The sequence below is a fragment of the Sorex araneus genome, chromosome 5, assembly GCF_027595985.1.
Source record: "Sorex araneus isolate mSorAra2 chromosome 5, mSorAra2.pri, whole genome shotgun sequence".
NCBI lineage: Eukaryota > Metazoa > Chordata > Mammalia > Eulipotyphla > Soricidae > Sorex > Sorex araneus.
Genome location: NC_073306.1, coordinates 100,803,878 through 100,823,975, shown reverse-complemented (window position 1 = coordinate 100,823,975; position 20,098 = coordinate 100,803,878). Strand labels below are relative to the sequence as shown.

Genomic DNA, 20,098 nt, shown 5'->3' with positions numbered 1-20,098 from the left:
TTTTTTTTTCTTTTAATGTTCTCATGGATATGATTCTGTCAAAGCAAAAGCATAGATGTCAAATTCCCATCGTGGTGTTTTCACCAACACAACAATCCTGTAACTGTTGTAAAGTAGCTAGTTTGTCAGCATGTTCGATTCCATTACATTGAGCATTCATGTAGTCTGACATCTGACCTGATGTAGGTGAAAATCAAGTGAATCGTGTGAAAACAGAAGTGTTCATGTAGGCAATTAGGACACATTTAAGTGTACAGTGTTAGTACTAGTCTCTGTAAAATCTGAGTAATGCTAAAAGCAATTTTCCGGTATCCTACCTGTCTTGATGATTATTTTAATTAAGAAATTGTAAATCGTAGGTCCACAGAGTCCATGTGAACGAACAGATATCAGGATGGCAATAGTAGCTGATCACCTGGGACTTAGTTGGACAGGTAAGTGTGTGCATTCCTGAGGAGACAGTTTCGAAGTTCATATATGGTTCATTGTGCTTTTTTAAAAAAAAAAAACTTAAGTAGCAAGTAAAAAAAGTTTATCACACATGGTTCTGTCTATCCAGAAATATTACTGGCAATTCCTTTTGCATGGTATTTTTCAAAGCCCTTTCTAATCACACAGAAGATTGGAAATTGAAATATTATTTTACCTTAAGTTGAAGGCAGTTCTTCAGAATGCCCTTTCTGCCAGATAAAATTTCACATGATGACATATTTTTTTTCTAGCTTAAAGAAAAACACAGCGATGACTTTTAAAAAATTCAGAAGTTTAGGGACTGGAGTGATAGCATCACTATGGGTAGGGCATTTGCCTTGCATCTGGCCGATCCAGGTTCGATGCCCAGCATCCCGTTACCCATTTTTTTAAATTCAGGTGAGAGAGTTCGATGAGAGTTCAATTACCGCCAGGAGTAATTCCTGAGTGCAGAGCCAGGAGTAACCTCTCAGCATCTCCGGGTGTGACTCGAAAAGCAAAAAAAAAAAAAAAAAAAAAAACTTCAGAAGTTTAAAACTTGGTTTAATGTCCTTGGAGCATATCTCTTAGAAAACAGTTGAATGAATTCATGCCTATGTTTCACATGAGTTTTTTTTGTAAAAACATTTGAGCTTTTACAATTTTTCTGATAGTCATGTATTATAGTTGTATTATCTGTTTATTAATGTAGACTCACTTTTGTCCTCAAATATATACTTAAAACAAAATGTACTCTTTTTTTGGCTTTTTGGGTCACACCCAGCAATGCACAGGGGTTACTCCTGTCTCGTACATTCAGGAATTAACTCCTGGTGGTGCTCAGGGGACCATATGGGATGCTGGGAATCAAACCCGGTCAGCCATGTGCAAGGCAAATGCCCTACTGCTGTGCTATCGTTCAAGGTTCCTTAAAACAAAATTTAGTACCACTTTAATAATGAAAAATAAGGTTAATTTTCAATAAATGTATAAAACTATGAAACAAGACAACAAGACAGAAGGTTCAAATTTTGAACTAAAAAATGTATTTTGTTTTGGAGACAATGCTTGAGGAACCCATGGCAGTGTGGGCATCAAAACTGGGATTTCAGGAGCCAGAGAGATAGTATAGTTGGGAAGATGCTTGCCTTGCACGTGGCTGACCCTGACCCCTGGACACAAAGTCAGGAGTAAGCCCTGTGCACTGCTGGGTGTACCTCCTGCCGCCAAAATAATATAAAACATGCCTGAACAAACCACCCAGGACTCCTGCATGTGTTCCAGCCCTTTGAGTTAGTTCCTTGATCCTGTGTTCAAGCTCATTGAACTCTCCCACCCTGAATTTTAAAAAAATAATAATAATTATCAGGGAGGGCTGGAGCCATAGTATAGTGGGAAGGGCATTTGCTTTGCATGTGGATGACCTGGGTTCGATTCCTTCGCCCCTCTCGGAGAGCCTGGCAAGCTACGAGAGTATCTCGCCCACACGGCAGAGCCAGGCAAGCTCCCCGTGGCATATTCGATATGCAAAAAACAGCAACAAGTCTCACAATGGAGAAGTTACTGGTGCCCATTCGAGCAAATCTATAAGCAATGGGATGACAGTGATACAGTGAATTATCAGGGAGGACTTTTCACCTTATATTAAAAGGCCCGGATGCCCTTCCCAGCAATTCTCTGCCAGCGAGGCCCTCTGTTCAAAGCAAGAGTCCTCTGACACTGGGATTACCTGGACCATAAGGGGGTGGTGCTAGGGCTGTTGGGAATGTACCCTGCGATGCTCAGGAAAACTTGTGCTGTTGGGGATCGAACCAGAGCAGCTACATATTTAGTGTGCACCTTAATGCCTGTACTATCTCCCTGACCCTGGGCCAGAGTAGTAGTACAGTGGGTAGGGCATTTCACTTGCACATGGCCTACTTAGGTTTGCTCCCTAGCACCCATATGGTTCCCTGGGTGCTGCCAGGAATAATCCTGAGCATGGCAAGGTATGACCCAAAACACAATGTGTGTGTGTGTGTATGCGTATTATGTATGCATGTTATGTATGCGCACATGTACGCGTGCATGTGTGTGTTCATATTTTAATGGTGACTTTTAAAAAGTCAAATGCAGTTCCAATAACTAAATCCCACTAGGAGTGATCTCTAAGCAAAGAGCCAGGAATAAATTTTGAGCACTGCCAGGTGTGGCCGCAAAAATAATAAAAAATTAATTCGATCAATTTCATTGTTAACTGGATCTCCCAAATCTTAACTTGTGAGTCAAAAGATATTTTGGGTTTTTTTGGGTTTTCTGTTGTCATTGTTGCTCGTTTTGTTTTGTTTTATTCTGTTTTGTTTGAAGTGCATGGATAGAACCTATAGCCTAACATATAAAGGCAGGTGCACTATCACAGACCATACCCCATACCCAAGTCGAAGAAAGTTAAAATTGTATAGATTGTGGGTTTCAGTTTAGAAGGTAGCAAATGATAATTAGTAAAAAGCAATGATAAAAATTTTTATTTTTTTGCTTTTTGGGTCACACCTGGCGATGCACAGGGGTTACTCCTGGCTCTGCACTCAGGAATCACCCTGGCGGTGCTCAGGGGACCATATGGGATGCTAGGGATCGAATTCGGGTCGACCGCATGCAAGGCAAATGCCCTACCTGCTGTGCTATTGCTCCAGCCCCAGCAATGATAAAAACTTCTGTATTATGTGGGGGCTATACCTTGCTGGCAGTGCTCAGGGAACCTTGCCATGCCAGAGATCAAACCCAGCTGCCTTCAACATGTAAAACACGTAGAGCTCCAGACCTTTGAGCCTATTGTCTAGGAAAAAATTCATGAAGATGTATTGTCAGATCTAGTCATCTTGCATATCTTGCACATCTTCAGCAATATACAATCCATACTCAGAGAAACCATTCTCTAGGCAGAATATGAAATGAGATTATGGCAGATTTTCTCCTCTGAATACCCTGTCTTGTCCCGTTCCACTTATTAACCTTCTTGTCTGAGATTCAGACACTGCTTATGACCAAGAGTTCAGAGGAACTTTCAAATAAAGCAGCTATCCTAAGTAATCTTTTGTCTATTGTTAGGGATCAAGAGAAGTTTATTTTGTATAAATGTTTGCTAATAACATTTAAATTGTTAAGTTTAAATAATATTTCTATTTAACAGAAAATTTTATCTTAAAACACAGGGGAACAAGTGTTGATTTTGTAGTATTACATGCCCCTTTACTTGTTTACCTAAACATGGCCAGTTCTTTGCAAAGTAAATTTTTTAAGATGTGACATAATAGCCAGATAGAAAGTCATGAAAGTAAAGTTGACAGTGACAGTGTATCTTTGCACTTCATTGAGACTCCAAAGAAAGGATATAGTTGTTCAGTGAAAGCTTACTGGGGAACATTGTCTCTTAAAACACAAAGAAATGAAGAATTTAGATGACCTGTTTAAAAATTTTTATTACTATATGTGCAATAAAAATTACTAGAAAATTTAGAGTTTAAAAGAGCAAAATTTGTTTCATAGAATTACTATTAAATCTAAGTGTATTTTAATTCTTTTTAAGTTTTAAAATGTTATTTACCCAACGTGATTTTCTGTTTTATCATATGTAATTCCACGGTTCTACAAAATGGAACATCTAATTTTATTTTAATGGGTAAAAAAAAGTAGATGTACTTCACAATGGTGTTTTTTTCTGTGGGTCACAGTGCATGAGTCATGATGTCAAGTAATGATTTTGTTTTTAAATAGAGTAGAAAAAAATGTAGTATGTCAGTTACTGTTCCGTGAAGATCTGGTTTGATTTATCCACCATGCCATGCAATGTATTTCTAACTTGTAGGCCTTGATCACAATGGGTTCTAACCTAATGCATTATATTAACTCAATTTTCAACATGTGGATTGTTTTCAAGTACTCATACATACCCACAGTACCAATGACATCAATATAAACCATCACAATTTCTAAAAGTAAATCACTTGGTCTAAAGATACTGACTCATATGGGTCTTTAAAGAAACTGAAATATTAGCAGAATAAAATCTTGACCAATTTATTTTCCTTAGGAAAATTTTTTCATTTTTTTCTTGTAATCCTTTAAGGTAACACCCGATAAATTTCTTTCACTGTATGAAAAACTATGCAAAGAAAAGTTAGTCACATTGTCATTTGTGACTCCTCCATTTTCATATCTGAAGACTAACATTTATGTCTCTTTACAAAGACACTGTATATTTACAGGATTGAGTATATAGGTATGTCTGTTTAGATTGATATAAAGCTAGCTCACTCTCTTATATAGTCTGGAATCATCACTTATCCTACCCCAGAGTATTCATATGAGAAAAATATGTACTTTACAAAGATTGCCTAGCAAAAAATTATAAATATAGTCCAAGAGATACCAGCACCTCATGGTCCATATTAATAAATTGTATATCTCTGTCTTGTATGAAACTTGCTAAACCACAACGAATAATTTGACTGAATTAAAGGAGTGCTGCAATATCTTTTTAGTACAAATCAGTAATCCTTATAATTAAGTAATTATAAGAATTAAGCCACAGCCTGAGTTTGATCACATATTTTTTTGTGAAATTAAGTGTATAAAGAATGTCAAAGGCTATCCTTGGATTTTACTATAAATTTCTTTTACCACACTCTTCCATTTTAACTGGATGTCTAGCATTACTTTTTTGAAATGTATGTGATAAAAGAATATGAAATGTCAATAATTCTTTCTTTTTTCTACAGAACTAGCAAGGGAACTAAATTTTTCTGTGGATGAAATCAATCAAATACGTGTGGAAAATCCAAATTCTTTAATTTCTCAGAGCTTCATGTTATTAAAAAAATGGGTCACCAGAGACGGAAAAAATGCCACAAGTATGCTAAAATTATATTAACTTTCACAGTGTGTATCTCCAATATTTTAGATGTAAAAAATGATTAGAAAGTAATAGCAAGTCATTTGAAGTTATACTTGTTTTTATTGAGTACTAACACTTAAAACTTCAATCTTTAAGAATTCTGTTTTTTCTTTTTCTTTTTGGGTCACACCCAGCGATGCTCAGGGGTTACTCCTGGTTCTGCACTCAGGAATTACTCCTGGCAGTGCTTGGGGGACCATATGGGATGCCGGGGATCGAACCCGGGTCGGCCGCGTGCAAGGCAAACACCCTACCCGCTGTGCTATCGCTCCGGCCCCAAGAATTCTGTTTTTAAAGCAAATAGTAGTACATTTTTCATCTTGTACTTTTCTCTGCAATCATCAAAAATGAAAATAAAGTATGTGACTGGTTAAATAATGAGGTGGTGGTCAGAAGCAGTATGAACAGAAATGCCGGCTCGGGGAGCGAGGAACAGAAACAGTGGGATTGATGCAAGAAATAAAAATTTTTACTCATCTTGCTCTGTGGTTGCAAAGAATTTTCTAATACTGCTGGGTTTTGTTTTGTCAGCATGTGGGAAGGAGGAGAACGATGCAGTATAGTAATGCCAAATCCAACCCACAATGATGTAAAATAAGTTACTGTGGGCCTGTTTGGGTCAGGCTGGCCTTAGTAAATCATTAAAGTGCTTAACATCAAGTGACCTATTTTGACGGTCTATAAAAGGCAATTTTTTCCATTTTTATTTTATCCCCTTATGCCTAAGGAATCTCTCTTATGGCCATCTGCTCTGCATCTTACAATGAAATGAATTTTGCTGTCATTCACACAGCTTCAAAGTGATTCTTACAACCCTAATTTGTCTTTTCTGTAATAGCAAGTTTTCTGAGCCCTGTGGATAGTGATATTACTAAGCTGGAGTAAGGAGAAACTAAAATGCAAGGAGGGTTAATGAAAAACATGCCTTTATATGAGTATTATACTTACTGGAAAATTTAATTGGGTTTTCAACTATTTTTTTTACTCTTTTTCAGCTGATGCCTTAACTTCAGTCTTGACAAAAATTAATCGAATAGATATAGTGACTCTGCTAGAAGGACCAATATTTGATTATGGAAATATTTCTGGCACTAGAAGTTTTGCAGATGAGAACAATGTTTTTCATGATCCTGTTGATGGTAATTGAATTTAGTGTTCCTATTTATTTAATGATTTGATAATTTTGAAAGTGGAGTAGGACCAAGCAGTTGCCTGAAACGAAATTGTGAATTGCTTGACTTAATTTCTTATTTCATAGCGTTTTCTCTGCCAGAGTCCACAAAGAAATAGTCTGGTAGAACAAATTTGGGAAATGTCTCTTATATAACATATATGTGAAGTAGAAAAGTATAAATTATCTGAGAGTTTGCTATCTGACTAAAAGGGAGAAAATGTGTCCTTGAGAATGCACTGCTTTTATCACAATTTTTCAAACTAGTGAGCTTTCGTCTTCATATGTAGATAAAATCAAATTTTGAGCTACTCTTACCAAGTAATCAAAGTACTGGGTCAATTTTAAGCATGTCATACAGACATTGTAAAGTAAAAATGATGAACTACTTTCTTGGCATGAAATATTTAAGTGTTTACTAAAAAAACTAACCACTCAAAAAAGTGTCCTGTGTACCGTTAACACACTGCTCTATTGTTAAGAAAATCTCTACCTGATCACTTATTTTTATTCATGAATAGACTTTGGGGTAAAATATGATGATGGTGTAGAGGCAGAAAAAGAAGCTAGAAATACTTTCCTAGCTGTTTCAAGTTCAGAACAATATGGAGACCCTCCCACCCCATTTTTAAACTGACAGATTTAAGCCAGAAATAGTTAATAACTTCTAATTCTGCATATGTGACAAAAGAATTCAAATTCTTAAAAGGTTTCCCTTTAATTCAGCAGAAAAATTAAAGCATCTCTTGTAATATGTTCATTATATATTGCATAGCACAAACATGGTGCTAGTGTCAAAGTCATTTCTTTTTAAACTCAAATAGCATAGAATCTTGGAAAGACACTCTCTTCAAGGCCTTATCTTACATATGCAATCACGTAATAGTAAGCAAACTCATTTTGCTCTAGATATGAAAAATAAGCATTATAAATTATTGACAATTCATGGATAATTGCTAGATTATTTTTTAAGGAAAAGTAGCTCTAATAAACAATATTACTAAAAAAAGTATTCAGTGACCTTAAAAGCATTATTTAATTTCAAGGTTTTTAAATTGTGGTAGCATTAAATATACAAGGAATTCAGTTGCTTCATCTCAATATTTATATACCCTGTTTTAAAAGTTCTTAAGAAAATTTAGCAATGTTGTGTAAAGTTTCACTTGAGTAAATTATAAGCATTAGCTAATCTTAGTCAACTCTTTTAAAAAAGATTCTGGTTTGTAGATGAACATAACAAAATACTGTCTCCTTAGCTTTAGAAACTTGATTTTACAACAGGAAATATCTTGATATTTATTTTGATCTGATGGGAAAAGAAGGTGGTAGAATTTTAAAGAGCAAGAATAATGCAAAAACAAAATTGCCTGGTGACATTTTTTTCCTCTGTCTCTCCTCTTGGCTGAACTTTTGTGAAACTTCCTTTCCTCACCATGACCAGATTGACTATTGCTATCTCTCTTCTCTGCTGACGGAGGAAAAGTGTTCCATTAGTCTCTCCAGCAAAGCTGAAAACCAGGGAGTTGCCCCCCTCCACCTCCTTTATCTAGGCTGGTTATTAAATACTTTCACAGTGTTGTTGTGAATACTCAGAGAGCTCTTTGCAAGTGGTTTTCTTCCCGTTTCTGTTGTGCATCTTTTTTTTTTTTAAGTTTAATTTGTGGTTCCGAGTGGATTCCTGTCAGCAGGTTCCCTTGACCTGCATCTCAACATCAACTCCTCCATCTCTTCACATTACCACACCTGAAAATGTTACATGGAATTATTTTCTACTTTGTCTGCTTCTTTAATCTTTTCCTAATCCATTTTTGTTTTTCCAGTGCTTCTCCTCTCAGATCTAACAATCATTTTTTAATATCAAATATATATTTTTGCTGTAAGTTTTACGTGAAATAAGTAAAATTAGAGTTGGGTTGCATTGTTCATCTGTACAGTTCTTGAAATAAAGTCTGACTAATTATGAAAATTGGTTTCTTGTGGCTCACTGTATTCAGTCTACCACAATAAGGATTTTTGCATGCTAAAAGTAGAAAGATCATAAAATTGGCCTGAAATTAATATATTTTATATAATAAAAGCTAACATACTGAGTTAAACTAGGCTATATAAAATTACCAAGCTCAGTAGAAAAAATCTATTTAATATTCTCTTTTATTATTGTTGGCATTAGATTTTTCTTTATATTATAGTTAATTAAACTAAACCAATAAGATTATCAACATTCTGTAATTCATTATACATTTTCATACCTGATATAATTTGTCATCCCATGTGTTTTTGTTCTCTGTTCTCTTAATTCATTCCAGTCAGTCGAAATGTACTGTCTTCCATAGGTTATCCTTCCCTTCAAGTGGAACTGGAAACTCCCACAGGGCTGCACTACACACCACCCACCCCTTTGCAGCAAGATGACCTTTTTAGTGATCTCTCTAGCATAGAATCTCCCCTTAGAACTCCTAGTAGACTGAGTGATGGGCTAGTGCCTTCCCAGGGAAACATAGAGTATTCAGCAGATGGACCTCCCGTTGTAACTGCAGAAGACACTTCCATAGAAGACAGCAAACTGGAAGACTCAATGCCTTTAACAGAAATGCCTGAAGCAGTGGATATAGATGATAGCCAGCTCGAGAATGTCTGTCTGAGTGAGTACCCTCAATACCTCGGATGTATGGCTGGGATCCCCCAAAGTGTTAAACCAGCACAACCACTGATGCAGACTAGAAAATTAGGAATAATCTCTGAGCAGCATGAGAAAGGAAAATCTGGTCCTGATGAGGAGATGACGGAAGAAAAACTCAAATCTATCTTTGAGAACATTCACCTTGAAGAAAGCGTAGAGTCTGAGGAGATGACAGAAGAAAAAGTGCAGGCTATTCTAAAACGTGTTCAGCAAGCAGAACTAGAAATGTCTTCAATTACAGGTTGGCAGAATGAGACATCAAGTGGAAACCTAGAGTCCCCCACTCAAGCGCGAAGAATAACTGGTGGGTTACTTGATCTGCTGGATGACAGGTACGGCCGTTTCAGAAAAAAGAATTATGGAATGAAGGTTACATGTTAGTAGCTGGTTTTCTAAATTCCAGCTTAGGGACAAAACTACTTTTAAGGGTTCATTCTATCATTTGATCAGAAAAAAGTTGCAATGAAATTCAGACATAACTATTGAAACTAGTAATAGCCTATTACATAGGTATCAAAGGTTTATTGACTTTAGAAGAATCCTCTTCCAGTTTACTTGTCCAAGTCTCTAAATACAATTTTCAGATGTCAGTGCAATTCTGTCATTTAGCAGTAATGCAAACCACTGAAATTTAGGATTCTATATACTTTTTTTAAATGTCAATGTACAGAAGCAAAAAAGAAGTCATTCATTCTCCTGTGAAAATCACAGCACTTCTGATATCCTTCTTTTCTAAATGAAAAGCTTTTTATATCACTTGTAACACAGCATATGCAATTCTTTATTCCAAGTAATATTCCTAGGATATAAATTTGTTGACAACTAAAAAAGTTCTCTAATCATAAGTCTGCTTTTAATAGAATGAAAGGGAAGAGTCTGTGTCCTATGGACATTGACTCAAATCCTACTGCTATTGGATCTGTACTTTCATAGTAACATTATTGCATCTGGTAGGTAGCTCAGAGATCTGGAGTGCATGCTGGAGGGAAGAGTTCAATCCCCGGTGTTGCATGGCCCCTCAGAGCAACATCATGTCTGGTAAACCCCAAGGTCCACTCTTCCCTGAACCAAAATCACTATTACTGTCCTCCAGCAGGACTATAGTTCTTTTTAAAAGCCTGGTGCATGCCTATCAGATGGCTGGTACAAAGAATCTGAGTAATTATTGGCATTATTTTTATGTGTAAATGAATCTTCCAGCCTTACTAAAGAGTCGTTTACTTCAGTGGCAATGAGTGGTAAACTTCAGTTGAAGACAGAAACACTGAGGTTATTTTATAATGTCAATGTCACTGTCATCCTGTTGCTCATCGATTTGTTCGAGCAGGCACCAGTAACGTGTCTCATTGAGAGACTTATTGTTACTGTTTTTGGCATACCCAATACACATGGGTAGCTTGCCAGGCTCTGCAGTGTGGGCGAGATACTCTCAGTAGCTTGCTGGGCTCTTCGAGAGGGGAGGAGGAATCGAACACAGGTTGGCCGCGTGAAAGGTGAAAGCCCAACCACTGTGCTATCGCTCCTTTAATATTTTCATAGTGCTAATAAACTCCTTGATCAATACAACTTCCCAAAGGGGTCGACAAAACTCCTTTGGAAGAGTGCTGTTACTGGGCTAGAGAAACAGCTCAGTGGTCTGGGAAACAGCTTGTCCAGGTACCAGAGTCTGCTCTCCAGTATCTCGTGTCCAGAATCTGCTCTCCGGTACCTCGTGGCCCCCAACATTACCCAATGAGCTGAGCAGCACCACATGACTGGGCTAGAGCACTGAGCCCTCAAGCCTAGTAGCTGAGAACAATGGAAGTGGTACCCACTGCTCAAGAGCTCTCTCCTCCATTCATAAAGAAAACATGATGGTAGGGTTTATTATATCAAACAAAGATTAGTATTTGAGTGTGCCAAAGGAATCTCATCACAGGAATTCATTTTGCTCTTTGTCAGCAGTGTATTCACTGGCCACATGAAAGCATTTTGAGATAACCTTTTCTATTGGTGGTTCTGTATTCAGGAATTCCTAAAACTTTTGGAGGTAATTTTTTAATACATAGACCCTAACTAAAATAAATGGTTTAACATGCGAATGATGACTTCAAGTAATTAACCAGCTAAGTGGGTGCACTGGGATGCCACCACCTACTTAATTGCATATCCATACCCATGATAGCCTAATCTCCACCCCCACTCCAGTTTGAAATCCAGTGACCAGATTTTTTTTTTTAATTTTATTTATTTTTAATTAGAGAATCACCGTGAGGGTACAGTTACAGATTTATACACTTTTGTGCTTATACTTCCCTCATACAAAGTTCGGGAACCCATCCCTTCACCAGTGCCCATTCTCCACCACCCGTAAACCCAGCATCCCTCCCACCCTCCCCAGTCCCATCTCCCCCCCACCCCACCCTGCCACTGTGGCAAGGCATTCCCTTCTGTTCTCTCTAATTAGCTGTTGTGGTTTGCAATAAAGGTGTTGAGTGGCCGCTGTGCTCAGTCTCTAGCCCTCATTCAGCCCGCAACTCCCTTCCCCCACATGGCCTTCGACTACAATGTAGTTGGTGATCGCTTCTCTGAGTTGACCTTTCCCCGGAACGTGAGGCCAGCCTCGAAGCCATGGAGTCAACCTCCTGGTACTTATTTCTACAGTTCTTGGGTGATAGTCTCCCACTCTGTTATTCTATATACCATAGATGAGTGCAATCTTTCTATGTCTGTCTCTCTCTTTCTGACTCATTTCACTCAGCATGAAACTTTTCATGCCCATCCACTTAACTACAAAATTCTTGACCTCCTTTTTTCTAACAGCTGCATAGTATTCCATTGTATAGATGTACCAAAGTTTCCTCAACCAGTCATCCGTTCTGGGGCATTCGGGTTTTTTCCAGATTCTGGCTATTGTAAACAGTGCTGCGATGAACATACATGTGCAGATGTTGTTTCGATTGTACTTTTTTGCCTCTCTGGGATATATTCCCAGCAGTGGTATTGCTGGGTCAAATGGGAATTCAATATCTAATTTTTTGAGAATCGCAGTGACCAGATTTTTTCATGTGTCTCCCTTATGCCTGGAAATGTAACCGAAAACCTAGTTGTCACAGTTTAGAGCATCTGACACCCATTTGGGGGAAATCACATGTTTTATTATTATAAACACCAACTTTTTAACCTTTTGCAGCCCTGACCAGTGTAGAGATTCCATTACTTCATATCTCAAAGGAGAACCTGGAAAATTTGAAGCAAATGGAAGCCATGCAGAAGTCACTCCGGAAGCAAAGACAAAATCATACTTTTCAGAATCCTCAAATGATGTAGGGAAACAGAGCCCAAAGGAAGCTCTGAAACCCAAATTACATGGATCTGGCCGTGTGGAGGAGCAAGCAGCAGCATCTTTGGCAGCATATCAGAAATCTGTAGAAGAAACCAGCAAGTTTGTATCAGAAGAGCCTAAACCCTGTGTGCCTGTCAGTATGAAAAAGATGAGTAGGACTTCTCCTGCAGACGGCAAACCAAGGCTTAATCTCCATGAAGAAGAGGGGTCCAGTGGGTCAGAACCGAAGGTATGTCATCATGTTGTCATGAAACTGAAATACTGAGGCTTCACTACTTTGGATGAATCCTATAGCGTGACCTCAAAGCTGTTTTCTATTTCCAAATTATAAATGTCTGATCAAAAATTGGAGCACCAGTTGGTGTTTGTGTGGGTGGGAGAGGGTGGGTAAAGGAAGTATTAAGTAAAGTATATGCTATTTGATCATTGTTCATTAGGTAAGAAAAATATAATTATCACTCTTACCATTCTTTTCAGATAGAAAAAAACTTCAGAAATTGAGTAACTGGCTTCAATCTCAATATTTTAAATGAGATTTACGTTTTCTAACTCTCAATCCATTTTTTTTAATGGAAGGAAGATAATTATTTTGACCCTTTCTGGCTTTTCTGCATAATTTATAGAGTCTTTTAGAGTTCTGTTCAATAGGTCAGCTCTCTCAAATTTTTAAAAATTGAAGAAGCAAAGCAATGGGATAGATATAATGGATATATATCCATTTCATTAGCTTTGTTTATATGTCAATTTTAGCTTTGTAATATATGTAATTAACTCTGTCATATATGTCAATTTGTGGCATTTAGAAATTCAAAGTTAGAAGTATCATCTTTACACTTAAGGTAACTATGTTAATGCTTATCATCTTTACACTTAAGGTAACTATGTTAATGCTTATTTCTAGTAATTAAAAACATCTACAGTCATACTTAGTTGCCTACTCTTTGTACTGAATGTTTTTGTGTTACCATCTGATAGACTTTCTTTTATTCTTTGAATGTTGCCATGATGAGTTATTTTAAAAGTTTAACAGAAACTATGACTCAAATGGATATAAGAAAATAATAATGTCTTACCTGTTCCACTGCTTTTTGTCTCAAATGTATTGTTTCACAAACTGTGCAGAAGACAGATTATGAATAATAAATCATTGGAATCATAGCACTGAATTTCCCCCTTGAGCCTATCTAGTTAAGTGACTGCTATGGATAGAAAAAGGAAAGAGAAAAAAAAAAGAAAAAGGAAAAAGAAAAAAAAACATGCATTTTGTAAAAGAATGAGCTCATGATTAATGTGAGGCTTAAAAAACTTAAACTCCCAGTCACTTAGGACCTAATTATCAGCAGAACTTCTAATGATATCCTTTCCTTTTCCTTCTGCAGGCTCTCTTTTGACCATTTTCCTGATTGTTAGGAGAGACAGTAAAATTCTTAGATTTTTTCTTTTGCTTCCTTCCTGACAAGTGTAGCTGTGGATATTGGTGGTAGTAGGATTTGGGATGGTATGTTCCCTTTTAAAAATGAGCTCATATTGAGAGAAATTGTTGTGACATTTTAACTGAGACTGTGTTCTATAAAAGTTAGATAGAAAATTTTAGAAATCAAGCTATAACATGAATGTGAATTAGTAGTGCTCTGTGTCCACATGCACACATAGACCATGGGAGAAGTGTTACTAGAAGCTGAAAGGAAACGCTGTAGTGGAAAATAGCTACTATTAGAAAATATTTTCAAGAATTCTTATGAGTTTGCAGTTTGGTTTTGGCCACTGGTCCTACTTCAGTGGATGAATAAAGGCTTCATAAATATAAAAAGTCAAAAACTTCCGGGAGATATGAGCCTGACCTCCTAAGAAACTCAAATTCATGTATCTTTTGTGGCTAGACCTTAGGACAGTAACAACCACCCAGGTCATTTGGTATATGATCTCAGAAAAGAGTCCCCTTTTTTGTCCCCTGAAAATCAGGTCAAAAGTCCAGGTGCAGCTTTTACACGGATGACCGCCTGCTGTTACAAGGTAAAATTCTGCTGCTATCCACCTTTTTTCATGCAATAACCCTTGGCCAGGAGTATTGAGAAAATTCTTTTTATCTCTCGTTTCCCTCTTGACCAAATACCTAGATAACTCTCTGATGGAAATCTTATAATATCATCATCATCAAAAGAATAAAACAATTAAACTAACCAAATATCCAATTTTTATTTTAAGTGACTTGTCTCAGATAATTTTTGATAGGTTTATAATACAACACACAGTGTATTTAGATGAATGCGTTTTTCTGATTTTGAACTTATCCAAGTAAAAATCTTTCTTCAATTTAAAATTTCCTAAACAGATAATTCAGATTCAAGTTTTCCTTTTACTTCATCAATCTGTTTTTCCCTGAATGCCACTTGTACTTCTTCTATTTCATAGTACATACGTCTATGTTCCAGATGTGCTTTCATAGCAGAGAGACTAGAACTGTAGCACTGTTGTCTCATTGTTCATCAGTTTGCTCGAGCAGCCACCAATAACGTCTCCATTGTGAGACTTTTTGTTACTTTTTTTGGCATATTGAATACGCCATGGGTAGCTTGCAGGGCTCTGCCGTGTGGGCGGGATACTCTCGGTAGCTTGCCGAAGTAGCCAATTATTTTGCAAGGAAAATGGAACTTGAAAACCCTTTCCTTTGTCTGATTTCCATATTCTTGTCTGTGAAATGTTCCTTTTCTGTTTTAGTTTCTTGCTAGTTCTTAGATCTTTCATGTTTCACATCTTTTGGGTAAATGACTAAGTATGTGCCAATAAAAAATCCTCTAGTAGTTTGTTTCAATTTCAAGATATCTTTTGATAAAGTTGTCAAATCTAAATTTAAAAAAATATGGCACTTTGTATAAATTAAGTGAAGGTTGGTTAGGACTATATTTATAATTATATGAACAAATTGGAGATTTAAAACTAGTTTAATTTTAATGTTTTCTCAAACTGGTCATTTGTGCCATAGTTTCTATAATTGTTATTTTAATACTTTATAATTTAATTACCTTGATCTTTGTGCATAGGGTAAATCTGTAGAAACTAATTCCATTACTCTGCCTAAAGTTTTCTTTCCCTTGCTATTTTTAAAAATATTTTCACAAATACACATCGTGATATTCCAGAGGATGGGGGGGGTGGCAGACAGCAAGTAAAAGTAAATTCTTTCTTGATTTCCCTTCTCAGAATGTCTTTTGTATTAAATGTGATGGTAAAATTAAACTAAAAATGCGTTTATCAGGACTTGAGTGAAAGTGATTCAAGCTCAGAGGAGGAACGGAGGGTCACTACCCGCATTACTCGCCGTCGTTTGATTATAAAGGTACCCCCATAGCTGGACTGTTATGGGGCACTGCTGTATGAGAAACTTCTTTCCTGTGCTTTCGAAAGCCCAGCATGTTTGTGAAGCAAATGACTCTGTATATGTTTCTCTGTATTCTTGAAAGCGTATGAAAATAACCAGAAAGAAAAAGCCATGTTGCATGGTAACCTGTCTATCTGGACCTGTGTTTGACATGTGGCAGTTGTAGTTTTACATGAGAATTCTTGGCATTTGCATCCTGCTTTCCTTGCAGAAGTGTTCTATATGTGAACTAAGATTTGATCTTGTAAGAGAGTTCTTCATATCAAATAAGATGTTCTGTTGAATCTTCAGAGACTCTAGTGAGATGAGAGAAAGAAGAAAAAGAAACAGTGAAAGCACTCCCTTTCCTACCTCAGTTTCTTACTATATTCACAGTTTCTGACTGAGAATGTGGAAGTATTGCCTAGCTTGGATGGTATGGGATGATCCAAATCTGGCAAAAACTTTTGAAATAGTTAAATTAAATATATAGTCTCATATTTCTTGTGCTAGGGTTTTAATTATTGGAAACATTTTTAGCTAGAAGTAAAAAACATGAATCCCACCCTGTTAGAGCACAGTTAAACACTATAAATAATAGTGTTCTTGATTTCCACCACAAAGAGATTTTGAAAGCACTGATGTTACTGGTGGTGAAGCCCGGCATGTCTACCACTTGTCTTCATACTGTGTCTTGAGATCTTTGACATTAGAATACTTGGATGAAGAACTGAACAGCCATTTTCAACACCCGGGTCTTTGAATGTGGCTGTAATAACTTGAGGCTTCCTGATTGGCAGTGACAGAGAAAGAAAAGAAGTGAAATATTAAAAGCCATTTGTCACACTGAACCAATTCCACAGTAACAGAGACCCAACAGAGGCCAAGGAAGCTGGCTTAGGTATATAAAACTTCATAATCCTGTTGCCTGTACTTTCCATGGAGTTCAGATGAAAGAAAAATCTGTTTTAATATAGTTTTTCTAAGACCTAAAGCATTAGGGAAGATTTTTTAAATATTATGAAGTACCCAACTTGACCTTGAGTTCAGATAGGGTGCTATCATAAAGAAGCATTCATCTCTTCTTTGAAAATTCTATATAGGCAAGCAAAATACTTCCTGGTATCTAATAAATATTCAAGCCATTATCTACTCAACTTTCTTAGTTACCTCCTACATATTACCTAGGATTTGGGTGGAAAAATAGATTTTTGAAGGTACTAAATAAAGTCATGTTCTTTGCTCAGACCTCGCTATTCCTGTAACCAATATTTTATGTGATTTTCTGATTATATTTAAAATAAAAATCCAGAAAAGGCATGCCAAGAACATTATCATATTACTTTATATGCTTGACATATTCTTGTTTCATTCAAATAAATCTCTTCTTAATAGTTGCCCATTACAGAGGATAATTATATAGGTAAGAACACAAATATAGTTCTGCAGGAAGCAACAGAGTGGATAAAGAAAAGCTTTGGAGAATAAAAACATGCAGATTTTTAACTCAGTGAGGAGTATTTGTTTTTGTCTCTTAAAGTTCTATACATGCAAGTTAGCTATAGTAGGTTCTTTTTAGTAGTAATTTATGCATTTTAACATATATGAGCACTTTTATTAAGAACTTAAGTTTGAAAGAGCAGCGTAATTATGATTTTATAGTCTTCAGAGACATGGCAGTTTACATTCTTCCTAAAATCACTTCTTGAAGTGAGTGTCATTTTAGGGATGTTGAATGAAATTATCAAATAATAGGTTTTATTGCTAGTAAATCATTGTATTACAAAAAAACAATTTCTCTAACTCAGAATGATGGGTTATATGTGTTGGAAAACAAGTTTTATCCCTGAACTCAAGTAGGCTGGATCTGATGTGTCCCAGCACTTCCAAACATTGCCAGAAATGTCCTCATGAGCACCAAAGAGGCCCCTCTTTAAAAAAAAAATAGAATCTCTCATACAGGCCTTAGGGAATGTATTTTGTATACACTAAAGAAAACAAGAATGAAGAAAAATTATAATATTAGAAGATATAGGTATCTTTCTGTTCAGACTTTTCTTTTTAATTCCATTTGATGTTTGTTTGAGTTTTTTAGTGTAAATAGTTTGACACTGCAGTAATAAATGGTAGATATGAGATGCAAACTTTGTCTTCAAAAATATAAGAAAGGATTTAAAGGGAACTCTGAGCTTCAGTCTCTTATTTTCCTAGATGAAAAGAAGCCAAGAAGTAGAGATAAGTCATTTCACTCCAGAATCCGCAGCAGGATAGTAAACAGTCCTGAGACCAGAGCATAACCCTGCAGTGAAATGCCTTCTACCTTTTTTATTGCCACAGTACTATAGTCTTTCCCTTCCAGAACAAATTAAATGAATTAAATTTTCCTAGAATAAATTAAGCACGTGGCCATTTGCTGTGGCACAGAAGAAGAAAGCAAGCACTTTGGGCGGGCTTTCCTGGAAACTATTTGATGGACTAAAATGCTAGGAATTTGACCTACTTTAAGAAAACTGTCCAACCTTGTACTAAGCCAGTGTTTTTATATTATTTGTCATAGTGATCTCCATAGCACTTAGGAGCTCAGAGCTGAAAACTACTTAGGGGTTGTTCTCTCTCCCAGAGCTGGCTATGATGGCAAGTGCCAGTGGAAACAGTAGGTATGCACAAGATGCCTTTACCATGACTATCAAAGCAGACTGCTTGGCTGTTCAAGCTGTCTAGTAAATGGGGTGAAAGTATAAGGACTCTTTTTTTTTCTCCAGTAGGCCACTGTAGGCATATAGTAGGACCAGCATGTAGGGGACCAGATGGTACCAGGAATTGGATACAGGCCACCCACATGCAAAACACAATGCTAACCTTTTGAGCTATATTCCTGGCTCCTGTAGATTTTTTTCCCCAAGATTTTCAAGACCTTGAGGAATGAGTCAAGTTAGCAAACTCTCCCATTTATCTTAGGATTTTATCATTGGACCAGCATGTTTATTTTTTTTATGAGTTGATATTATCAAAGCAGTTTATTGTATTCACTAGTCCTATTTGCAATACACTAGGCATATGGGAAATTCATTGATTAAAGGTAAAATCTTTAAATCAACTCAAGACCAAAATGTTATAAAAGTTTTATCAGATTCAAATAACTGAATACTAACTGTGTAGTTCAAATGTATCATACAAGGTTTTCTGCTGACTTTCCAAATAAGAGTTTTTATGTTTTCCCAAAAATCAAGCAATTCAAAAATCTATGAAGGCCTGCCTTTTCTATTTTTCAGAGATAGCCATTATTCACAGACCATATTTTTTTAATATTCTTGGTTTTTTTATAATATAAAAATAGGTTGTCTACATATTGCCTAATAACTTGCTATATTATTTGAAATAATAAATATATTCAGTCATTTTTGGAAAGACCAAGTTTCAGTGCTCTCTGTCACAGCAAACCTCAGGTTATTATTTCACTGTATTTAAAAATTCAAGAAGAGCAATAAAAATTATAAACTGCAGTACTTCCAGCAGGGGGTCAGAGAAGCACCGTCATTATAGTGGCCATCATCAGGGGTGATGATGTGACACCATATGTGCTGTAATTTTCCTTTGCAATTGGAAACAACAAAAGTGGAAGGGAGGTATTGCCAAAAAATGTCAGTGAGACCAGGGAGCTGGGGATTTTGTTTTTGTGAAAGTATAATCTGCTGGGCAGCAGTGACGTTCAGTGGTAGAATACACGCTTCAGCATGTGAGGAGTTGAGTTAAGTCACTGTACTGAGAAACAAAAACTACTTCTAGAAACTAGAGATTTTACCTCCTAGTAGAAAAGAGGGCCCAAAGACTCTCCTTGGCAATTCTTGTTAACTACACATTTCATAGAGTTGAAAATGAAGGAGAGATCACACAGTGGGTAGGGCACTTGCCTTGCATTCAGTCAACCCAGGTTCAATCTCTGGCATCCCATATGATCCCCTGAGAACCGCTTGGGAGTATTCCTGAGTGGAAACCCAGGAGTAATCCTTGAGCATCACCAGTTGCTGCACCTCCACCCCCACCAAAAAAAAAAAAAAAAAAAGGAAAAGTTAGAGATTTCAATACATTTAAATATCTAAATTTTTCTAATGTCCTTTTTTTAATGTTTTATAAGAGACTCCCATGCAGTGCCCAGGAACCATTCCCTGTGTGACACTCAG

General features: G+C 36.6%; 1 protein-coding gene across 18 annotated transcripts in view; it reads left to right on the top strand.

Annotated features, from left to right (window-relative positions):
• The window catches only part of ANK3 (ankyrin 3), a 511,843-nt gene that overhangs the window by 478,371 nt on the left and 13,374 nt on the right, over positions 1–20,098 (top strand). For 15 of the 18 annotated variants that reach the window (XM_055137437.1, XM_055137439.1, XM_055137442.1 and 12 more), the window contains 6 exons: positions 360–434; positions 5,208–5,339; positions 6,379–6,522; positions 8,888–9,196; positions 9,476–9,566; positions 12,407–12,788. In XM_055137437.1, coding sequence (XP_054993412.1) covers positions 360–434; positions 5,208–5,339; positions 6,379–6,522; positions 8,888–9,196; positions 9,476–9,566; positions 12,407–12,788 — 1,133 coding nt within the window. The remainder of the gene's footprint in view (positions 1–359; positions 435–5,207; positions 5,340–6,378; positions 6,523–8,887; positions 9,197–9,475; positions 9,567–12,406; positions 12,789–20,098) is intronic. The other 3 variants (XM_055137432.1, XM_004616523.2, XM_055137447.1) reach the window with 1 other exon arrangement.